The sequence below is a fragment of the Panicum virgatum genome, chromosome 5K (genome assembly GCF_016808335.1).
Source record: "Panicum virgatum strain AP13 chromosome 5K, P.virgatum_v5, whole genome shotgun sequence".
Lineage (NCBI taxonomy): Eukaryota > Viridiplantae > Streptophyta > Magnoliopsida > Poales > Poaceae > Panicum > Panicum virgatum.
In genome coordinates this window covers 7,854,489-7,870,491 of record NC_053140.1, presented here as the reverse complement: position 1 = coordinate 7,870,491, position 16,003 = coordinate 7,854,489, and the positions used below count along the sequence as shown (strand labels likewise).

The 16,003-nt window shown below is 49.3% G+C and overlaps 2 protein-coding genes and 1 long non-coding RNA gene across 3 annotated transcripts; 2 read left to right on the top strand and 1 right to left on the bottom strand.

Annotated features, from left to right (window-relative positions):
• Positions 1 to 3,401: 3,401 nt before the first annotated feature.
• LOC120710474 lies at positions 3,402 to 3,857 on the bottom strand. Its single transcript, XR_005689904.1, has 2 exons — positions 3,794 to 3,857; positions 3,402 to 3,685 (listed from the first exon to the last, which is right to left on the bottom strand). It is a non-coding gene; the product is annotated as an uncharacterized LOC120710474 (long non-coding RNA).
• A 2,279-nt stretch (positions 3,858 to 6,136) lies between these two features.
• Positions 6,137 to 12,353, top strand: LOC120706047 (receptor-like protein 4). The gene is made up of 9 exons (XM_039990615.1): positions 6,137 to 6,378; positions 6,483 to 7,550; positions 7,658 to 7,802; positions 8,359 to 8,430; positions 10,131 to 10,199; positions 10,604 to 10,672; positions 10,775 to 10,852; positions 11,288 to 11,496; positions 11,775 to 12,353. Exons 1-9 carry the CDS (start codon positions 6,297 to 6,299, stop codon positions 11,888 to 11,890), a joined length of 1,908 nt encoding a protein of 635 aa, XP_039846549.1. The 5' UTR covers positions 6,137 to 6,296; the 3' UTR covers positions 11,891 to 12,353.
• A 503-nt stretch (positions 12,354 to 12,856) lies between these two features.
• Positions 12,857 to 13,668, top strand: LOC120706046 (60S ribosomal protein L26-1-like). Its single transcript, XM_039990614.1, has 2 exons — positions 12,857 to 12,905; positions 12,953 to 13,668. Exon 2 carries the CDS (start codon positions 12,965 to 12,967, stop codon positions 13,436 to 13,438), a length of 474 nt encoding a protein of 157 aa, XP_039846548.1. The 5' UTR covers positions 12,857 to 12,905; positions 12,953 to 12,964; the 3' UTR covers positions 13,439 to 13,668.
• The last annotated feature ends 2,335 nt before the right edge of the window (positions 13,669 to 16,003 follow it).

Sequence of the window (16,003 nt, the reverse complement as noted above, 5' to 3'; positions counted from 1 at the left end):
AAAATAAAGAAGGCGCAAGGTGTCCAGTTACCCAACAAAAAAAAAACGTACGTGAAACCGCGGAAGAAAGAAGCGCCGGTGCTGCTGCCGCGCGAGAAATCGCAGCGCCAACGATTGCCAAGGGTAGTAGGTGATGCGTCGCTAACAACCTTGTTGGTGCACAATAATTAGTGGCCATGCTAGATTGCTAGTGATCCATATCGCGTCCCAACGATGGCAATTGTTCGGTTTTGGGTTGGATATCTGCGGGTTTCGGATATTGTGGGTTCGGGTTTGGGTATGATTTTTCACCCATGGTTTTCGGGTTCGGGTCCCGAAACTTATCGGGTTCGGGTTCGGATTTGGTTTTTCCCCGCGGATACCCAATGAATAACTGTTTGGAGTAAAATCTCATGTTTTATAATATACTTAGTAATAAATTTGTTTACTTAAACTATTAAATTTATTCTATGTTGACTTAGGAAATTATTTACTATTTATTGCATCTTGTTTATACATGTAAATGTTATATATATTATGTATACGTTTGTAAAAACTACTTATTGCTCTTACTATATTCACCGTGTTCGGCTGGTGGGTAGGGCTCCAGCCCTACAGTAATTCCCTTTCACACCACTCCAGCTCCAGACTCCAGCCACCAGCCAGGTAACAGTATTTTTCTCTCACACCACTCCAGCTCCAGCCTCCAGCTCCAGCCTGGCGAACGCGGTGATTGTCTTACAAAAGCGGGTTTCGGGTATCTAATTGGATTTCGGGTATCCGCGGGTTTCGGTTTCGGGGATGGATTTTGACCCGAATCGGTGTTCGGGTTTTAAGTTCGGATTTCGATTTTGGGTGCCCAGACACTCCACCCAACCCGAATCCGACCCGTTGCCATCCCTATGCCCCATGCGGCCATGCGCAGAAAATGACGGCGCTAATAAACAGATTAGCTAGGGAACGTCCAGTGCATGCATGCGTACATCTTGAGTCTTGATGTCCAGTGTAGTAACATCAGATGACAGTGCCACAAGATAGGTTCCTGTAACCGGTGGGTAACCAACCAGGTGCCACAAGATAGTCTCGTCGTGCTCTTGCTGTGGCGCGAGAAGTGGAGAGTTTTGTTTGGACGGCGGATGGAGGGTAGGTCGGGATCGCTATTCGCTAGTTGCCTAGTTGGGGCACGCGATCGCGGTTGCAGTTACTATTCTGACGGAAAAAAAATTGTTTCACAGTAATATTAAATGTAAGCCGTTGCACTCCAATTACCCCCGTTCGGTTAAACCGGGCGCGCAGAACAGAAATTTCAACGGTTTGTGGGATCACATGCTGCTGCTGCTGCCGCTGCCGCTGCCGCCGCCGAGTACAGTACATGACCTGTGTACCAAGCAGACGGGATGCATGCAATGCAGAGCGCGTCTCCGCGGCGGGACAGGACAGGCCGCGTCATGGCGGCACAAGGGCGCGGGGAATGGGGATCCTATTCCAATCGAGTCGCCGGGCCGGGTTGTGGACGTGGTCCAAGAGAACTGGGGATGAGGCGCGTAGCAGCTGACGATCGATCGGACCCGTCCGTCTCCTCCCGATGCGGATGGAAGGTCCGTGTCCTGCCCCACCATGTGTCCAAGCACACCCCCCGCCGTCCGCCGGGGGCGCGGGGCTGGCTTTGCTCCTCCTTTCCTGGCGGTCCGGCTGCTTTCCTGGCTGTCTTCTACTCTCCTCCCGGCTCTCGCCCTCCTTTTCCCCTTTCTCTTTCGTCGCCGCGTGCCCAGAGACCGGGAGGCAGGCACGGGCTCCGATGCCCCCATGTCACCGGCCGGAGATCGAGCGGGCGAGGCGGGGAAACGAGGGTCACCTGGTCTTCCGCTTCTCGTTAGGCAGGCCCGGACACTAACCCCCCGCAGGCCCACACCGACCCCCGGTGGCGAGTTGCTGGCCTAAGTGGTATCGGGCGGGCCAGGTGCGCTGGGCTTCCCTCTTCTGTTGGGCCCACGGTGGAGGCATGAGCCGGCCCACTTTCCCAGTCCGTCGAAGTGGGCCGGCCAATGACTCGGGCGGCGAAGTTCGTTTGGCAGACCAATTTGGAGCTGAATTTGCTCGGTTGCAATTTCCTTCCATTTAGGTATATCCTCTTTTCTTTCTAAAAAAAGGTACTCTATCTCCTTTTGAGCTCAAAAAAAAAAACGGCTGCTCGTATTGCGCCAAATGAATTTCGAAGTTACACAATCGCACACGTTTTCAGAAGTTGTGGTCGATCGCGGCAACCTGGCAACATACGTACGTCTGTCTCATCGAGATCGACACGAAGAGGATTGCATAGAACTGGAAGATGAGACCCACTAGCCGAGCAGAGTACAACACCACATGGCATCCGCGCGCGCCCCCTGCTGATTGCTGAAGAAGGGAGGCAGGAGCCAAGCCAGCCCTGGAAAGGACAAGCTCCAAGGACAGAGCGGCACAGCGCGCCTATGTGCAAGCTGCTCACCTGAATTCTCCTCCGCGTCCGGCAACCTGTCCAGCTAGCGAACGCAAATGGCGGAGTTACTGTACAGGAGTAGTAACCTGCAGGCCATGGCGAGGCCCGCGGCAACCACTTTTGGCGCCTTCGCTGCCGCCGCTTGATTGCCCGGCCACCGCTGCACGCCCGTGACCGTACGGCGTGCCCAACGCCTGCTCGCTACTACTCCGTAGATCCTCCCTCCTATTTTCCTGCGAGAATCTTTTTCTAGCTACTAGTAGTAGTATTTCTTTGCGACTTTGCGAGGAAGTGCGTTGATCTGCTACACTAGTCTGAGTTTTCTCTCCCTTTTCTGAATGGAGAGACGATGGATGGATGGCACGGCGTAGGACAAAGCGCGTGGGGGTCGTTGCGGAATCCTTGTCCACGTCCGCGTCGCTCTGCTCACGAAAGGTGACTGCTACTCGACAAGTGCTTATACATGCTTTGGCGAGCATCAGGCCCCGACTGACCCTGGAGTACTATTCAGGAGTAGTGCTTGGACGTGAAGGCCTTTTTTTTGTGTGTAAGGGTTAAGTTTTCACCGTGGCAAACGATAGGTTGGTAGTGCAATCTGCACGGTCTTGAGGAAGTTAACGTTCATGCGCTCGTGTGTGCGGTCGTCGCCCGAAGAAGCAGGGTTCAAGTCAAACCTGTGAGAAAAAGGAGGATGGGTAAGGATGGTAACGGGTCGGGTTCGGTTCGGGTGGAGTATCTAGGCACCCAAAACCGAAACCCGAACATGAAACCTGAATCCGACCCGAACTCCAATTCGGGTACAAATTCAAACCCAAAACCGAAACCCGCGGATACCCGAAACCGAACGGATAATCCGAAACCCGATTTTTTTTCAAACCAGCAATGCAAGCCAGCAACACCATTTCCAAGTTTCCAATAAGAATGGACAGCTAAAGTGCAAAATAAATAAACAATCAAACAAACATGACAGCAACTACATTCTAGCAAGACATAGTGCAGTGAGATTATTACAAATAGTTGAGATTATTACAAACAAAGTAGCACCACACAGACACAGGGAGCACTCCAAAGTTCAAATGTTCAATACAAGTGAAACAATAGAAATCAACATCCATGGTTCACCAAACAAATAACAGTAGGCCACTAGCCACTAGGCCTCCAAACAAATAACATTATTACATAGTTATTCATTTTCATTCATTCATCAATTATGGTGGAATCATCTTCATCCTGCGAAACAAAAATAGAGAGATTAACTCATTACTGAATTGTTCATCATTGTATACAAGTTAATAAGTATATTCACAAGTTGAATACATAAGCAAATGACAGGAATACCATTTCTTCATCTTTTTCATCAAGACAAGTCATCAAAGCACCAACGAAAGTAGACTGAGATCCTGCATTGATATATTCACAAATTAGTAATATAACTTATATAGAACGAGACCACATATTTGTAGAAATTACACTTACCTAACATAAATTGGCAAAGCATGACATGTCTGTCAAACCATGTAATGCAGTCATCTTTTAAGTAAAGAAAAGCCATGTCATGATTCACATAAATTGGCAAGTAACCATGAAAAGCAATAGGCGAGTTTTGCAATATTCCGAAAATACTCCACGGGTTGATATCCTCTTTGTGGTATGCTGTTTTATGTGCATGATAAAAAATTAACACTGTGTGATTGATAGTCAGCATGTCATTGACACTAGTTTGAAATTGTTTTAGAATCTAAACCAATTAACCAATAGTGAAGTTAACCATACTGTTGGCTGTTGCTAGTCCGCTTAATTAACATTTATGGGTTATTCTGTTAGTGAGAAGCAATTTAATTCGGCAGCAATTTTCAATTTCGAGCTGTGACAGCACTGGAGCGAGCTATTCAATTGGGAAAGAAAGAGGCCGCACCTTTCTGCTGGATCTTGAGCTGTTGTTGAGACCTCGCTTCCGAAGAAAGAGACCGCACTCAGCTGCAGCAGTCGCTGCTCTGCTCGATTCCCGTCCCCGCAGATCTAGCAAGAAGATGAACATGGGTGAGCCAATGAGGAAAAGGAGGAGGATTAGGGAAGGGTGATGCAGAGGAGATGAAGGACCGGAGGAGGTCAGGAGGAGCACCTGGATCTGAGTCCCTCAAGGACCGGAGGAGGAGCACGGCGGACGGCGGAGGTGGCGGAGCCGAAGCCTCCCTGCGGCGGCGACAACGAAGGACTCACGAGGAGTCAGGTCACGAGTCGACTCGCGGTCATCCACGTCGGGTCAAGACCCACGCCAACCCGCACCCAAGTGAGCGGGGCCAATCGGCGCTGGTGGGCGGCGGCGTCGAACTCCGGCCGCCGGCCTCCGTCGTGGGTAGTAGGGCTGGTGGCTGGATGGGGATGGGTGCGGCGCGGGCCGCGGGAGGGGATGGGTGCGGCACGGGGCCAGAGGAGTCGCCAGTCGGGGCGTCGCCGCGCCTGGCCTGGCGGCCGTCGGCCGTCGCCCGTCGGGGACGGGGACTCGGGGGGATCCTGGATCCGGGAGGGAGGGGGTCGGGGTGAGGACTGAGTGACGGCCGTCGGGGTCGGGGGGACTCAGGAGGGGAGGGGGGGTGAGGATTGACTCAGACCGAGGGGGTTATATAGTTAGGGTTCTAAAATGGGCTGTTATTGGGCTGTGGGCTCAAATTTTCGGGTACCCGATGGAGCTCCGCGGATGTATTTAAAGATCCGCCCCAAACCCGAAATATTTCGGGTACCCGAACTCGCAAATCCGCGGGCGAAAACCAAAAACCGAACCCGAAAATCCGGAACCCGCGGATACCCGCCCCGAAACCGATCCGCTTCCATCCATAAGGATGGGGGCTCTGGACTGGACTGCTGCTGGTGGCCTGCCTGCTGGGGTTGTTGGTTGGTGGGTTGACGGGGGCGGCGCACGGACATGCAGCGCACCACCGCGCACGTCGCGGCGGCCTACGACCACAAGCCGGACGGGGCGCGCGGCGGCTTGGTCCCTGGCTTGGCTGGCGAGCACTGGCGGCAATCACGGCCCGATAACACTCGCAGTCTGACACTGCGCTGGGTTAGGGCTTGGTGGTGGTTGCCGTGGCACTGCCAGTGCCAGAGACAGACCGAGATCTACATCCAATTATTTCGGCTAATCGCCCTTAAGCTTGGATCCGCCCACATCCACCAACTTCGTCGTCTCCGATTGCTCACTGCTAGCTAGGTCCCCATGCCCCGTCGCCCGTGCCCGCATCTACTTTACCGCGAGAGATGCTTAGCAAATGGCAGCGTGCTCGTTGGTAGCATCCGGCGCGACTGCCACCACCACCTCGGCTTGCCATTTTTCTACTCCGCTCACGTGCCGTGCCATGCAAAAGGCTCCAGCAAGCTGAATCGGTGAAGCCGAGACAGCAGGAGGATCGAAAGGGAAAGCGCGTCAAAAAGCCGCCTCAGATTCGAGCTCCCGTTCCTCACCGCATCGCTCGCTCTCCCGTCCGCTTCTCGCCGCTCCCGATTCCCTTCTGGTCTTCCCTCCCGGCTTCCTCTGCCATCCCGGCGCGCCCGAGTTCGCCGCGGCCGCGTGGGGGCCTCGCTTCCTCGCGCACGACCGTCCGATCGCGGATCACCGTACGGCGTACGCCACCAGATCCAGAACCTCCCCCTCCGCTTCAGAGTTCAGTGCATCACCTCGCCCCCTTCCTGCACCTCCCCCACCACTATTCCTCCACCACCCCCAGCTCCAGCTGTGTGTCCCCGAGCTCCGACGCAGCCAAGGGAATCGTCCCCAACCCAAACCCCCTCAAATTCTCCGTCCGTCGCCAGCAAGTACCACGATCAGGGGATCCCGGCCCCAATGCGGCTGCTCCCGCTCTTCCTGCTCCTCCTCGCCGCCGCCGCCGGCGGCAGCGCCTCCGACGACCCCTTCCTCTCCGGCGGTAAGCTCTCGCTGAGCCCGAACCCAACCTCCCTCAAATTATCCCGCAAACTAACTCAAATGCTGACGCTGCGCCTCCTCCGCCCCCCCCCCCCTCTCACGCAGCGGCGAACCACAGCTACAACATCGACTGCGGCGGCGCGGCGGACTTCACTTCGACCTTCGGCCGCCGCTGGCTCGCCGACCAGTTCTTCTCCCCCGGCGGGGCCGCGGGGATGGTCGCCGAGCCGCACCGCTTCCCGCAGCCGCAGGAGCGCACGCTCCGCTTCTTCCCGCCCTCGTCCGCCGGCAAGTCCTCCTGCTACTCGCTGCCCCTCCCGCCCGGCCGCTACTACCTCCGCATCTTCTCCGTCTACGACAACTACGACTCCAAGGCCCGGACCCCGTCCTTCGACGTCTCCGCGGCCGCCACGCTCGTGCTCTCCTTCCGCTCGCCCTGGCCCGAGCCCGCCGCGCGCTACGGGGCCTACTCCGACCTCATCTTCCCCTCCGCCACCGAGCCCGCCTCCGACGTCTGCTTCTACTCGCTCTCCACCGACGCGCCCGTCGTCGCCTCCATCGAGGTCGCCCCCGTCCACCCGCTCGCCTACGACGGCGCCACCACCGGCGCCGACCTCGTCCTCGTCAACTACGGCCGCGTCACCTGCGGGAACAGCCTCTTCGGCCCGGGCTTCACCAAGGACCCCGACGCCTTCGCACGGGTGTGGCAGGCGGACGTCGATTTCAGGAACAACGACCTCAAGTACGACGCCATTACTGCCGGCGGGAGGAAGATTTTCGGCAGCAATCAGCCGCCCAACTACTTCCCAACCAAGCTGTACGAGTCGGCGGTCACCACGGGCGGCGACGCCAGCAATGAGATCGAGTACCTCATGCCGGTGGACGCGAGACTGTCCTACATGGTCTGGCTGCATTTCGCGGAGATCGACGCGGGGATCGGGGCGGCTGGCCAGCGGGTGTTCGACGTAATGCTGGCGGGGGAGAATGTCACGAGGATCGACATCTTCAAGCAGGTCGGAGGGTTCACGGCCTTCAAGTGGACCTACGTTGTGGAGAATCTGACGAGCTCCACGTTGAGCGTCAAGCTTGTGCCTGTGGTGGGACGGCCGATTCTCTGCGGGCTCGAGAATTATGCGATGGTGCCACTTGAGATGAGAACGGTGCCAAGCCAAGGTGACGATCCTTTGATGTTTTTTTGCGCTGGATTTGTGAAATATTAGGACACCAGCAAATTGATCCCCCCTGCTTGCCCTCTAAGCTTCTTGGGTTGGTCTCGGCAGTGGCTGCAATGAAGGCACTGAAGGAGTCGCTCAAAATTCCTGCAAGGATGGGCTGGAATGGTGACCCATGTGCTCCAAGGGCGTGGGATGCATGGGAGGGGGTCACTTGCCATCGCGGTGATAAAGAACTTGTGATCACCCAACTGTAAGTATATGCCAAATCTTCTGAGATTGCTGTTTTCATCTGGGATGTGTTTCATTGGGTTATTTCTGCATGTCGTCATGTGTTTACTGCGCTGTTAACTCTTATCACAAAAGTGTACTTCTGTGACACTGAGCATTTTTCATCGAAAAGGTTCTGGTGTTTGCCTTCGGCTGCAGTGGAAATATATTTAACAGACAAGTAGACATACCAACCACCTGTCTAATTTAGTTTCTCAGCTGAGAATCACTCTAATAGTCAACAAAATGTGAGTTACCCTAAAAATTTTAACTGTACAGTTCAAGTTGTAGTTTGGTTGCTTAAGTTACCAGGCTTTCAGTTGTTTAATTTGAGTGCTAGTAGCTGCCAGTTTCTTGTCCTCTGACGTAGTATTTATGTACATCAGTATCATCTTTCGAAAAAAATGTACATCAGTATCAGCATGTGAGGTTGAATGGAAATTTTGGCTGGAAGTGTCAGAGGACTATTCTACTAAATGCGGTGAAAGATTGGCATGCTTTTGCTATAACTTGTATGTTGTTGCTGTTGCCGTCTATAGGGATCTGGCAAGTCAAGGGCTAAAAGGTTTCATCACAGATGAAATAAGTCATCTCAAAGACTTGGTAAGCTTGTAAGTATCATTTCACACACCAGTTGAAATCAATTTGATCAAATCCATCCTTCAAATTTAAACTTTTTGCATATGTATATTCCTTTTCCTCTTAATGCAAAGATACGCAGCTCTCCTGCGTGTTCGAGAAAAAAAATGTATATTCCCGTCTTTCTGTTGACAACTTAGCTTGCCAGGATTGCATACAAGTATAAAACAACAACATGCGAGATTTAAATTGTTTGGAGTATTATCAGTATAGGAGAAATAGTCACAGGGAACGTGGAACGTGGGTGCGTTCCACGTTCCGGGAACGCCGTTCCGGGAACGCCGTTCCGGGAACGCCGTTCCGGGAACGCCGTTCCGGGAACGCCGTTCCGGGAACAGGAACAGGGAACATTTTCGTTCCCATAGTGTAAAAATCCATCCCAAATGCCGTTCCTCGTTCCCCGTTCCGCGTTCCTCGATCCATCGTTCCGGGAACTTCGGTTACTATGGGAGAAACTCATATAAATAATGTGTCATATTAGTATAGCATTTTGATCATCAGAACTAAAGAAAAATGCTTGTCATGAAAAATGCTGACCAAGAATAGCAGTGCAGAGTATCACCTGGAAATGAAAGAACTTTGAAAAGTTAAGTTAGACCAGGTGCACATGGATACAGCATGAAAGGATATCAAGAAGTTAGTCTTCACTCTGTAGAGCACTATGAATAGCATTCGTTAACATCCTTGACATGGGCAGGCATGATAGCATACCTTGAATGAGCTTAATGGTTAGGTTGCCCCGCATCTGTGCTCGGCTGCTACTATGCAAAAAAGAAAAAAAGAAAAGAGGTTTCCGAACAGAAACAGTGGGCTATTTCATAGGGGTCAGGAATGTCTTGCAGTAGGGAAGCAGCAATGACAAAGATATTTTAGTCCCAAGCAATATGGGGTAAGCTATAACTGAAACCCAACTTGAGCCACCAGCAAGAAGGGAGCCAGAAGAGAAATATATAGAGTGCTATTAATCATATTATTAGGGGATCTAGAGCCTATTCATGTTTGAGGCAGGTGAATGTCTGGCAGTAGGGCTTGGGTACAAAATTAAATACCTTAGAAGCTTCCATTATCCTGTTTCTGATTACCATTGGCACCTATGGGAGTAGGTTCATAGTTTCTTGCCACCTCAAAAAGTTTCCATTGGACTCAGATCCCTGTCCCTCCCCCCCCCCCCCCCCCCCAATTCATTAAACACATATCATAAAGCTCGTTCAATCAATATCTGAGAATCAATTGATTGACTTGTTATTTTTCTCTGTTTCAGTAAACTGCATTTACTAGTACTAAGCATTGCTCAATGAATAGTCAGAAATCCAGCAGTTTCTAGATCTTATATAGGCATCTCGTTTTTACATCCTTTGCTTTGGAATGATATAAATTCATCTCTACAAATGATGAGCGCAAATGCTAATGGATGGCAAATATAAGTTGTTTTGTGAATTCGTCTTATTTGCCTTCTTGTTTGTTCGGACCTGCGTAGTAGTATGTTCTAGATCAATTTTTGTCTGAATTGAAAAGTTCATATTGTTTACAATTGCCAATTTTTTATACATGCTTGTACCTTTGCCGGGAATTCTTTCTTCTAGCTTATGTCAATGGCATTTCAACTTATTTCTATAGTGAACAATATGTTACCCAGCCTTGGTAGCTAATGTAGTATCTTCCGCTTGGTCAGGAACTTGAGCTACAATTCACTGACAGGAAGCTTACCACCTGGTTTAGGCCAACCTTCACTTGTGTCACTGTAAGTACATGATTTCTTCTTTTGCATGAGATGCAAAATACTGCAAAGATGAAATTATGGTGTGCTATCACTGCAGCTATCATTTTTTTGCAACATGTTGATGGTAGATAATGGCATACATGATGCTGAGACAACCTAACATTGACTCTTCAACCTAAGACTTATAAGTTAATAATTTGGTACAATTGACCTATATAGCACAAAAATATTGAATTAGTAAATACCTTAAAATTTTTGCATGTGTTTTTCTTTTTATGTGACTAGTCATTCTGTTTACTATTTCTGTTCACGTTTGCAATCCCTAAGCTGTAGTTGTCTACAATCTTGTAAACCTGGTTCTCTTATAAATCAAAAGCTTGGTTTATATTAGTGTTGTCATTATGCGTGTCTTGTTGGGTTCTCAGGGATCTGTCATCGAATGAGTTTACTGGAAGCATTCCTGGCACCATAGGTTCGTCCAAATTACAAACTGCGTAAGTATATTCTAAAACTACTATTTGAATTTGTTTGCTGCAGCCTTTTGCAACATATCTCTAAGTATGTATACGATTTACTAGTTAGTACTTCTGATGCAGTTTACTAAACAACAATCAACTCGATGGGCAAGTTCCAGAAAGACTTTACTCGATTGGCGTACATGGTGGTGTCATAGAGTAAGATATCTTTTACTACAATGGAAGCGAAACTTCAACTTTGGACCTATAATGCCAGATATATCCAGTTGTTATTTCCATAAGAGTTACTATGCTCTTGCTGTGAACAGTGAATAATCTGATAGTCTCAATTTAGTTCCAGGGTCCTGTGGGTTTAGGTTGTATTATGTTTGAATATAAATGTCAGAGGTAACTAAACCAAATTTTCAAAATTATGTGCTCTGAGAAGATAGAGGTCTCTGATCTCTCTAATACTGATAACACCTCTTGCCATCAAACTAGATCAGTTTGAGTGCAAAGGGTGAGCAGTGACAGTGATCAGATAGATAATGTACCATGCTAGTAGATGCAAGATAGACACGTGCTTGGCCATGAGTCATGTATGCTTGCTTGCATTTCATTTTTGTCTCTTACAAACATGCATTATTCTGGCAGTCTCTCTGGTAACAAAGGCCTCTGTGGCGTGCCTACATTGCCTGCTTGTGCATTATTCTGGGAGAAAGGAGGGTTGAACAAAACTGGCAAAATTGCACTTGGAGCATCATTCGGGTTTGTTCTTCTTGTCATACTTATAGTGGTCTACATTCTGTGCATCAGAAGGGGCCCATATGACTATGACTTTGAGTTCCCTCAAGATTTGACTTGTAAGTATACATTTTCAATTAACTTCTCTCCATGTGCATATCCGCCGATGAACATCATATGTGACTTAACTTGCTTAAATTCCATCTTGTGCCATAATAAGGCGGTTCAAAGATTCAGGCCTTACAAAAATTTGCTGTTGCTAATCTTTATCTTCATTTTAGTCTAGGTTGGTTCATAGAGTTTCCATGTGTGTGTGTGTGTGCGCGGCGTGTTAAATGTTTCTGAACTAAACACTCACTGAAGCCACTGTCTGAAACTTACAATTTTTTTACTGCAGCCATATCGGCAATCTCAGCAAAAAGGAATAGATATCAGAGGGCAAAGTCCGTGATGCTTGCTGAGATGGAGGCACATAGTCCGGATGGTTTCTACACAAACGGGAGCCCACACTGAATGACATGCGCTGGAAATGGTTTCACTCACGGATCGCCGTATTTATTATTGAGGAAACACTCATGGCTGTTGCTGGCGTGGTACAGGGATATTTGGTTCTGGATGGCGTCCATACTGCTTTCGTCAGCTCCCTCCATGGCAGTTACACTCACTGCTGGGCTATTCGAAATGTAGCATATATGCATGTGTAATATGAGGCCGTTGTTGTAGCTTCTGTAGCGCAGCAATTCTTTTTGTGGATGCTTAACTCTTTGCTGGAGGAGCCTCCTGATAGTTTAGCTTAGGCAATGTGCACTGAGCGAATCATGTAAAAGGCACCAGGAGTCCCCAGGACTGGGACAGGTTGTTGTAGCGTTGTGATATGGGTTATGGGGACTAATAGTGAATGGAGTATTCGTTTTTGTATAAAGAAAACCTGACAATGAACAATAGAATCATTAATTAGCTCGCAGGTAGGTAGATAGCTGGATGATGTCTTGCTTGGCCTGTGAACTCCTGAGTGCAGACAAGGACCCAGTGTTGTCTCTTCGCAGCGTGATCTTGGCAATTTTTGGTTTCCAACTGAACTGATCTCCGAAGTCCAAACTGTTGTCTTCTCGGACTCCTTCCATTACCATTCAACAACGTTTCTCCTTTTTCTTTTTGGAAGGCACTAACGTTGCTCTGCCTTCGATGGAAATGAAAACAAGGGAAACAGTCCACAGAGAACGGCAAGACGAATTGGTAAATGGACCGATTTGTGCAGCCTATATAGCCCACAGAACACACTGGACAACAAAGAACACTGACCCAGTAGTAAGCCAGCGATATATAGAGGCAACAAACCAGCCCAACAATACGAAAAAAGCCTTGGCCCAGTAGCCCAGCCCAACAACCCATTTCGTCAAAGAGATCTGATCCGTCCACTGGAAATCGTACCGGCGCGCACACAAAACCCTAGCACCGCATCACCTATATAACCCTCCCACCACTGCCTGCCGCTGCCTCCACCCGCTCCCCGCCCACCAAAACCCTATCCGCCGCCGCAGCGGCATCCCAGGTAAGGAAGCAGGAGCGTCCCCCGCCGCCGCCGCCATGAAGCGCAACCCCCGCGTCACGAGCTCCCGTCGGAAGTGCCGCAAGGCGCACTTCACGGCCCCGTCCTCCGTCCGCCGCGTGCTCATGTCCGCGGCGCTGTCGACGGAGCTCCGCCACAAGTACAACGTGCGCTCCATCCCGATCCGCAAGGACGACGAGGTGCAGGTTGTGCGCGGCACCTTCAAGGGCCGCGAGGGCAAGGTGGTGCAGGTGTACCGCCGCCGCTGGGTCATCCACGTCGAGCGGATCACCCGCGAGAAGGTGAACGGCTCCACCGTCAACGTCGGCATCCACCCCTCCAAGGTCCTCGTCACCAAGCTGAAGCTCGACAAGGACCGCAAGGCGCTCCTCGACCGCAAGGCGCGCGGCCGCGCCGCCGACAAGGCCAAGGGAAAATTCACCGCCGACGACGTCGCCGTCGCTGCTGGTGGCGCCGCCACCACCGGTGCCTCCCTCCAGGAGATCGACTAGGCGCTGCGCGGCGGGGATCTGATGGTGGTCGTGCCGCCTTTCCCTCCTTATTGCTCGCTCTAGTTTTGCTATCAATGATTATGTGCTAGGAGTTTATGTTACTTGAAAACTGCTGCTTTAATATCCTTGAAATGCCTCGATGAGTGTTTTGGAACCTAATGTGGAACTTGTCTGTCTGAGATTTGAGATATGAAGTACTCGTTATATGATTAATCATTCCTCTTCGTTGATCGGATCTTCTAAATGGTTGATTTTCTTTGTCAGGAACCTACAGCATCATTTGTTTGTCAGTATCATGTTTGTAATTTATCATGTAGCATGTTGATTTCAGCACGAATTATGCGATTTTGAAAACCGTACGCTTTGATTGTACTGTTATGTTCTGCATTGGGGAATGTTGTTTAGGTTGAATGGTGATTCCATCTTGGTAGGAGGGTAAGATGTTTATCTGAAATTACTTGTTTTTGTTTAGGGAAGTCTACTCTATTTGCAACAATACATACTCTTTGATTAGCCTTATTCGTGTATCTGTAAGACCATGTGGATGCCTAATACTTGCTCTGCTTTTATGTGTACCTGATTTGCTTGTTGCATATCTGGTGCGGTAACATAGTACATGCGTAAGATCATTGATAACTGTTGTTCTTACTGATAATGTTTATGGTTCAATTGTAATCAATCTAGACCTCATGAGCTCTAGATTTGCATGATTAACAAAAACCTCAGTTGTTTGTCCATGTATCTTGGTGAAAGATTGTCCTGTACAAGTACATACTACATAGCCACTGCACATGGTTCGTTGTGACCTGATATTTTTCATGCAAAGGTTGATTGCTTAGAATGATCGTCGTTGGTGTTTCACGGCTTGACGCCATTTCTTCTGAATCGTATTTTTCTAGAGAAACAAATAGCTGGTTAGGGTCTGCTGTAGATGATCTGATATTTGCATCCGTCCATTCATGCGGCCTGCCGCAACTCTTCGCCTGGTCTGCTGCAGCTGCCCCAACAGTTAACGCAGAGTTTCAGGGAGGCAAGCGTCGTCCGGCATGAGGAGCCATCCATCATCATTTACCAAAGTTGCTAATACATGTCCCGCTTGCGCTTGTGCGATCGGAACGCCACGACTGGCGAGGCGTAGGCGTGTCTCCCCCCGCGCCTCGTGCGATCCGATGACCGCCGTGACTGGCACCTCCTGCAGTGCGGTCCTGGCATTTCAATCCGTGTTCATCAACCTATTAGTAATATCCGAGGCTTTGAAAGGTGATTAGGGAATCATGGGACTTCGTGCAGCTTTGCAGACTGATTCTATGAAATGAACCAAAGTTCGGAGCTGAAAAACAATATTTTTTCTGAATGCAGGGAAAATCACGACCGACTGGAATGTGCTCGTTGCAGCAAGGCCCAACTGGGTTGAGGTCACCTCACGGCCGGTCCAACATGAGCAGGCCTGCTTGAGAGCCTGTTCGGTTTTTGTTCGGCCTTGAGCTGCACACGCTTTTTTCTTTTTTATATTTAAAAAAAATTAAAATTTCAAAAATATATGTCCGTTTTGAAAATTTTTAAAAATACCCCCGGTCGCCCCCCCATAGGGCGATAGGCTCTAGTTGTAATTTTTTTCTTCAAATTCGCAACGAGGTCCCTGGCAAAAAAAATATGCAAGGGGGCTTGTCGCCCCCCCCGACGGGCGACAGGGGGGCCTGTCGCCCACCCCCTCGGGCGACCACTGGGCCCCGCCCACAGGCGCGGCAGGGGGGCCTGTCGCCCCCCCTCGGGCGACCGGGGTACCCACCCCTATATAAGCATCCGACCCCCATTCCCTTCTCATTTGATCCCGAAAATTCCACAAAAAATCCAAAAAAAAGAGAGGGATGAGGAGAAGAGAAGCGGCGAAGCCCTGCCGGATTCAGCACTTGTGATCTGCAGGTTAGTACATTTAGTTTATGTATTTTTCCATTGATATTGTAGAGTAATTTAATTTAATTAGTGCTATAGTAGAACCATTTAAGTAGGAGTTTAATGATACTTTAGTTTTTAGTTACGTAGTAGTAAATTAGTTTAGAAAATTAGTACTACGCATTTATTATTACAATTGCAGTACTATTAGAGACGTGTTTATAAATTAATTATGATTTAGAATAGAATTTGACATATGCAGTATAGAATTTGAGTGTCATCACGTAGTTATGAATACTTATACGTTGTAGTTGAATTTCATACTTAGTTTTTACGGATTATTGAATAAGGTAGTGAAGTAAAGAGTATAACTCGATAAGTATTCTGTGATATACAGATATGTCGAGCAAGATGCAGTTTCAAGTATTTTATGGTGACTACAATGTTTTGTATGGGCCAAATGGAGTAGATCTTTCTGCCTTTAAGTGCACATCTAGCGTCATAGATAAACCTCTGGAAAGGAGTTTTGGTTCCATATGTAAGTGGCTGCAGCGTAGGTTCCGTGTTGATCTGTTGACACATGTGATCACCGTCCAGTCTCTTGTTAATTGGGAGGTAGAAAGTGATTTATGGGAATTGATGATGATACACAGCACTGATGACTGGCAGAAG

Excerpts from the sequence above, each read along its gene's own strand:
- LOC120706047 (XM_039990615.1), top strand. The coding sequence starts at position 6,297 with ATGCGGCTGCTCCCGCTCTTCCTGCTCCTCCTCGCCGCCGCCGCCGGC. Across the intron at positions 10,200-10,603 it reads CAACCTTCACTTGTGTCACT|GGATCTGTCATCGAATGAGT; the intron begins GTAAGTACATGA and ends TTGGGTTCTCAG. Across the intron at positions 10,673-10,774 it reads TCGTCCAAATTACAAACTGC|TTTACTAAACAACAATCAAC; the intron begins GTAAGTATATTC and ends CTTCTGATGCAG.
- LOC120706046 (XM_039990614.1), top strand. The coding sequence starts at position 12,965 with ATGAAGCGCAACCCCCGCGTCACGAGCTCCCGTCGGAAGTGCCGCAAG.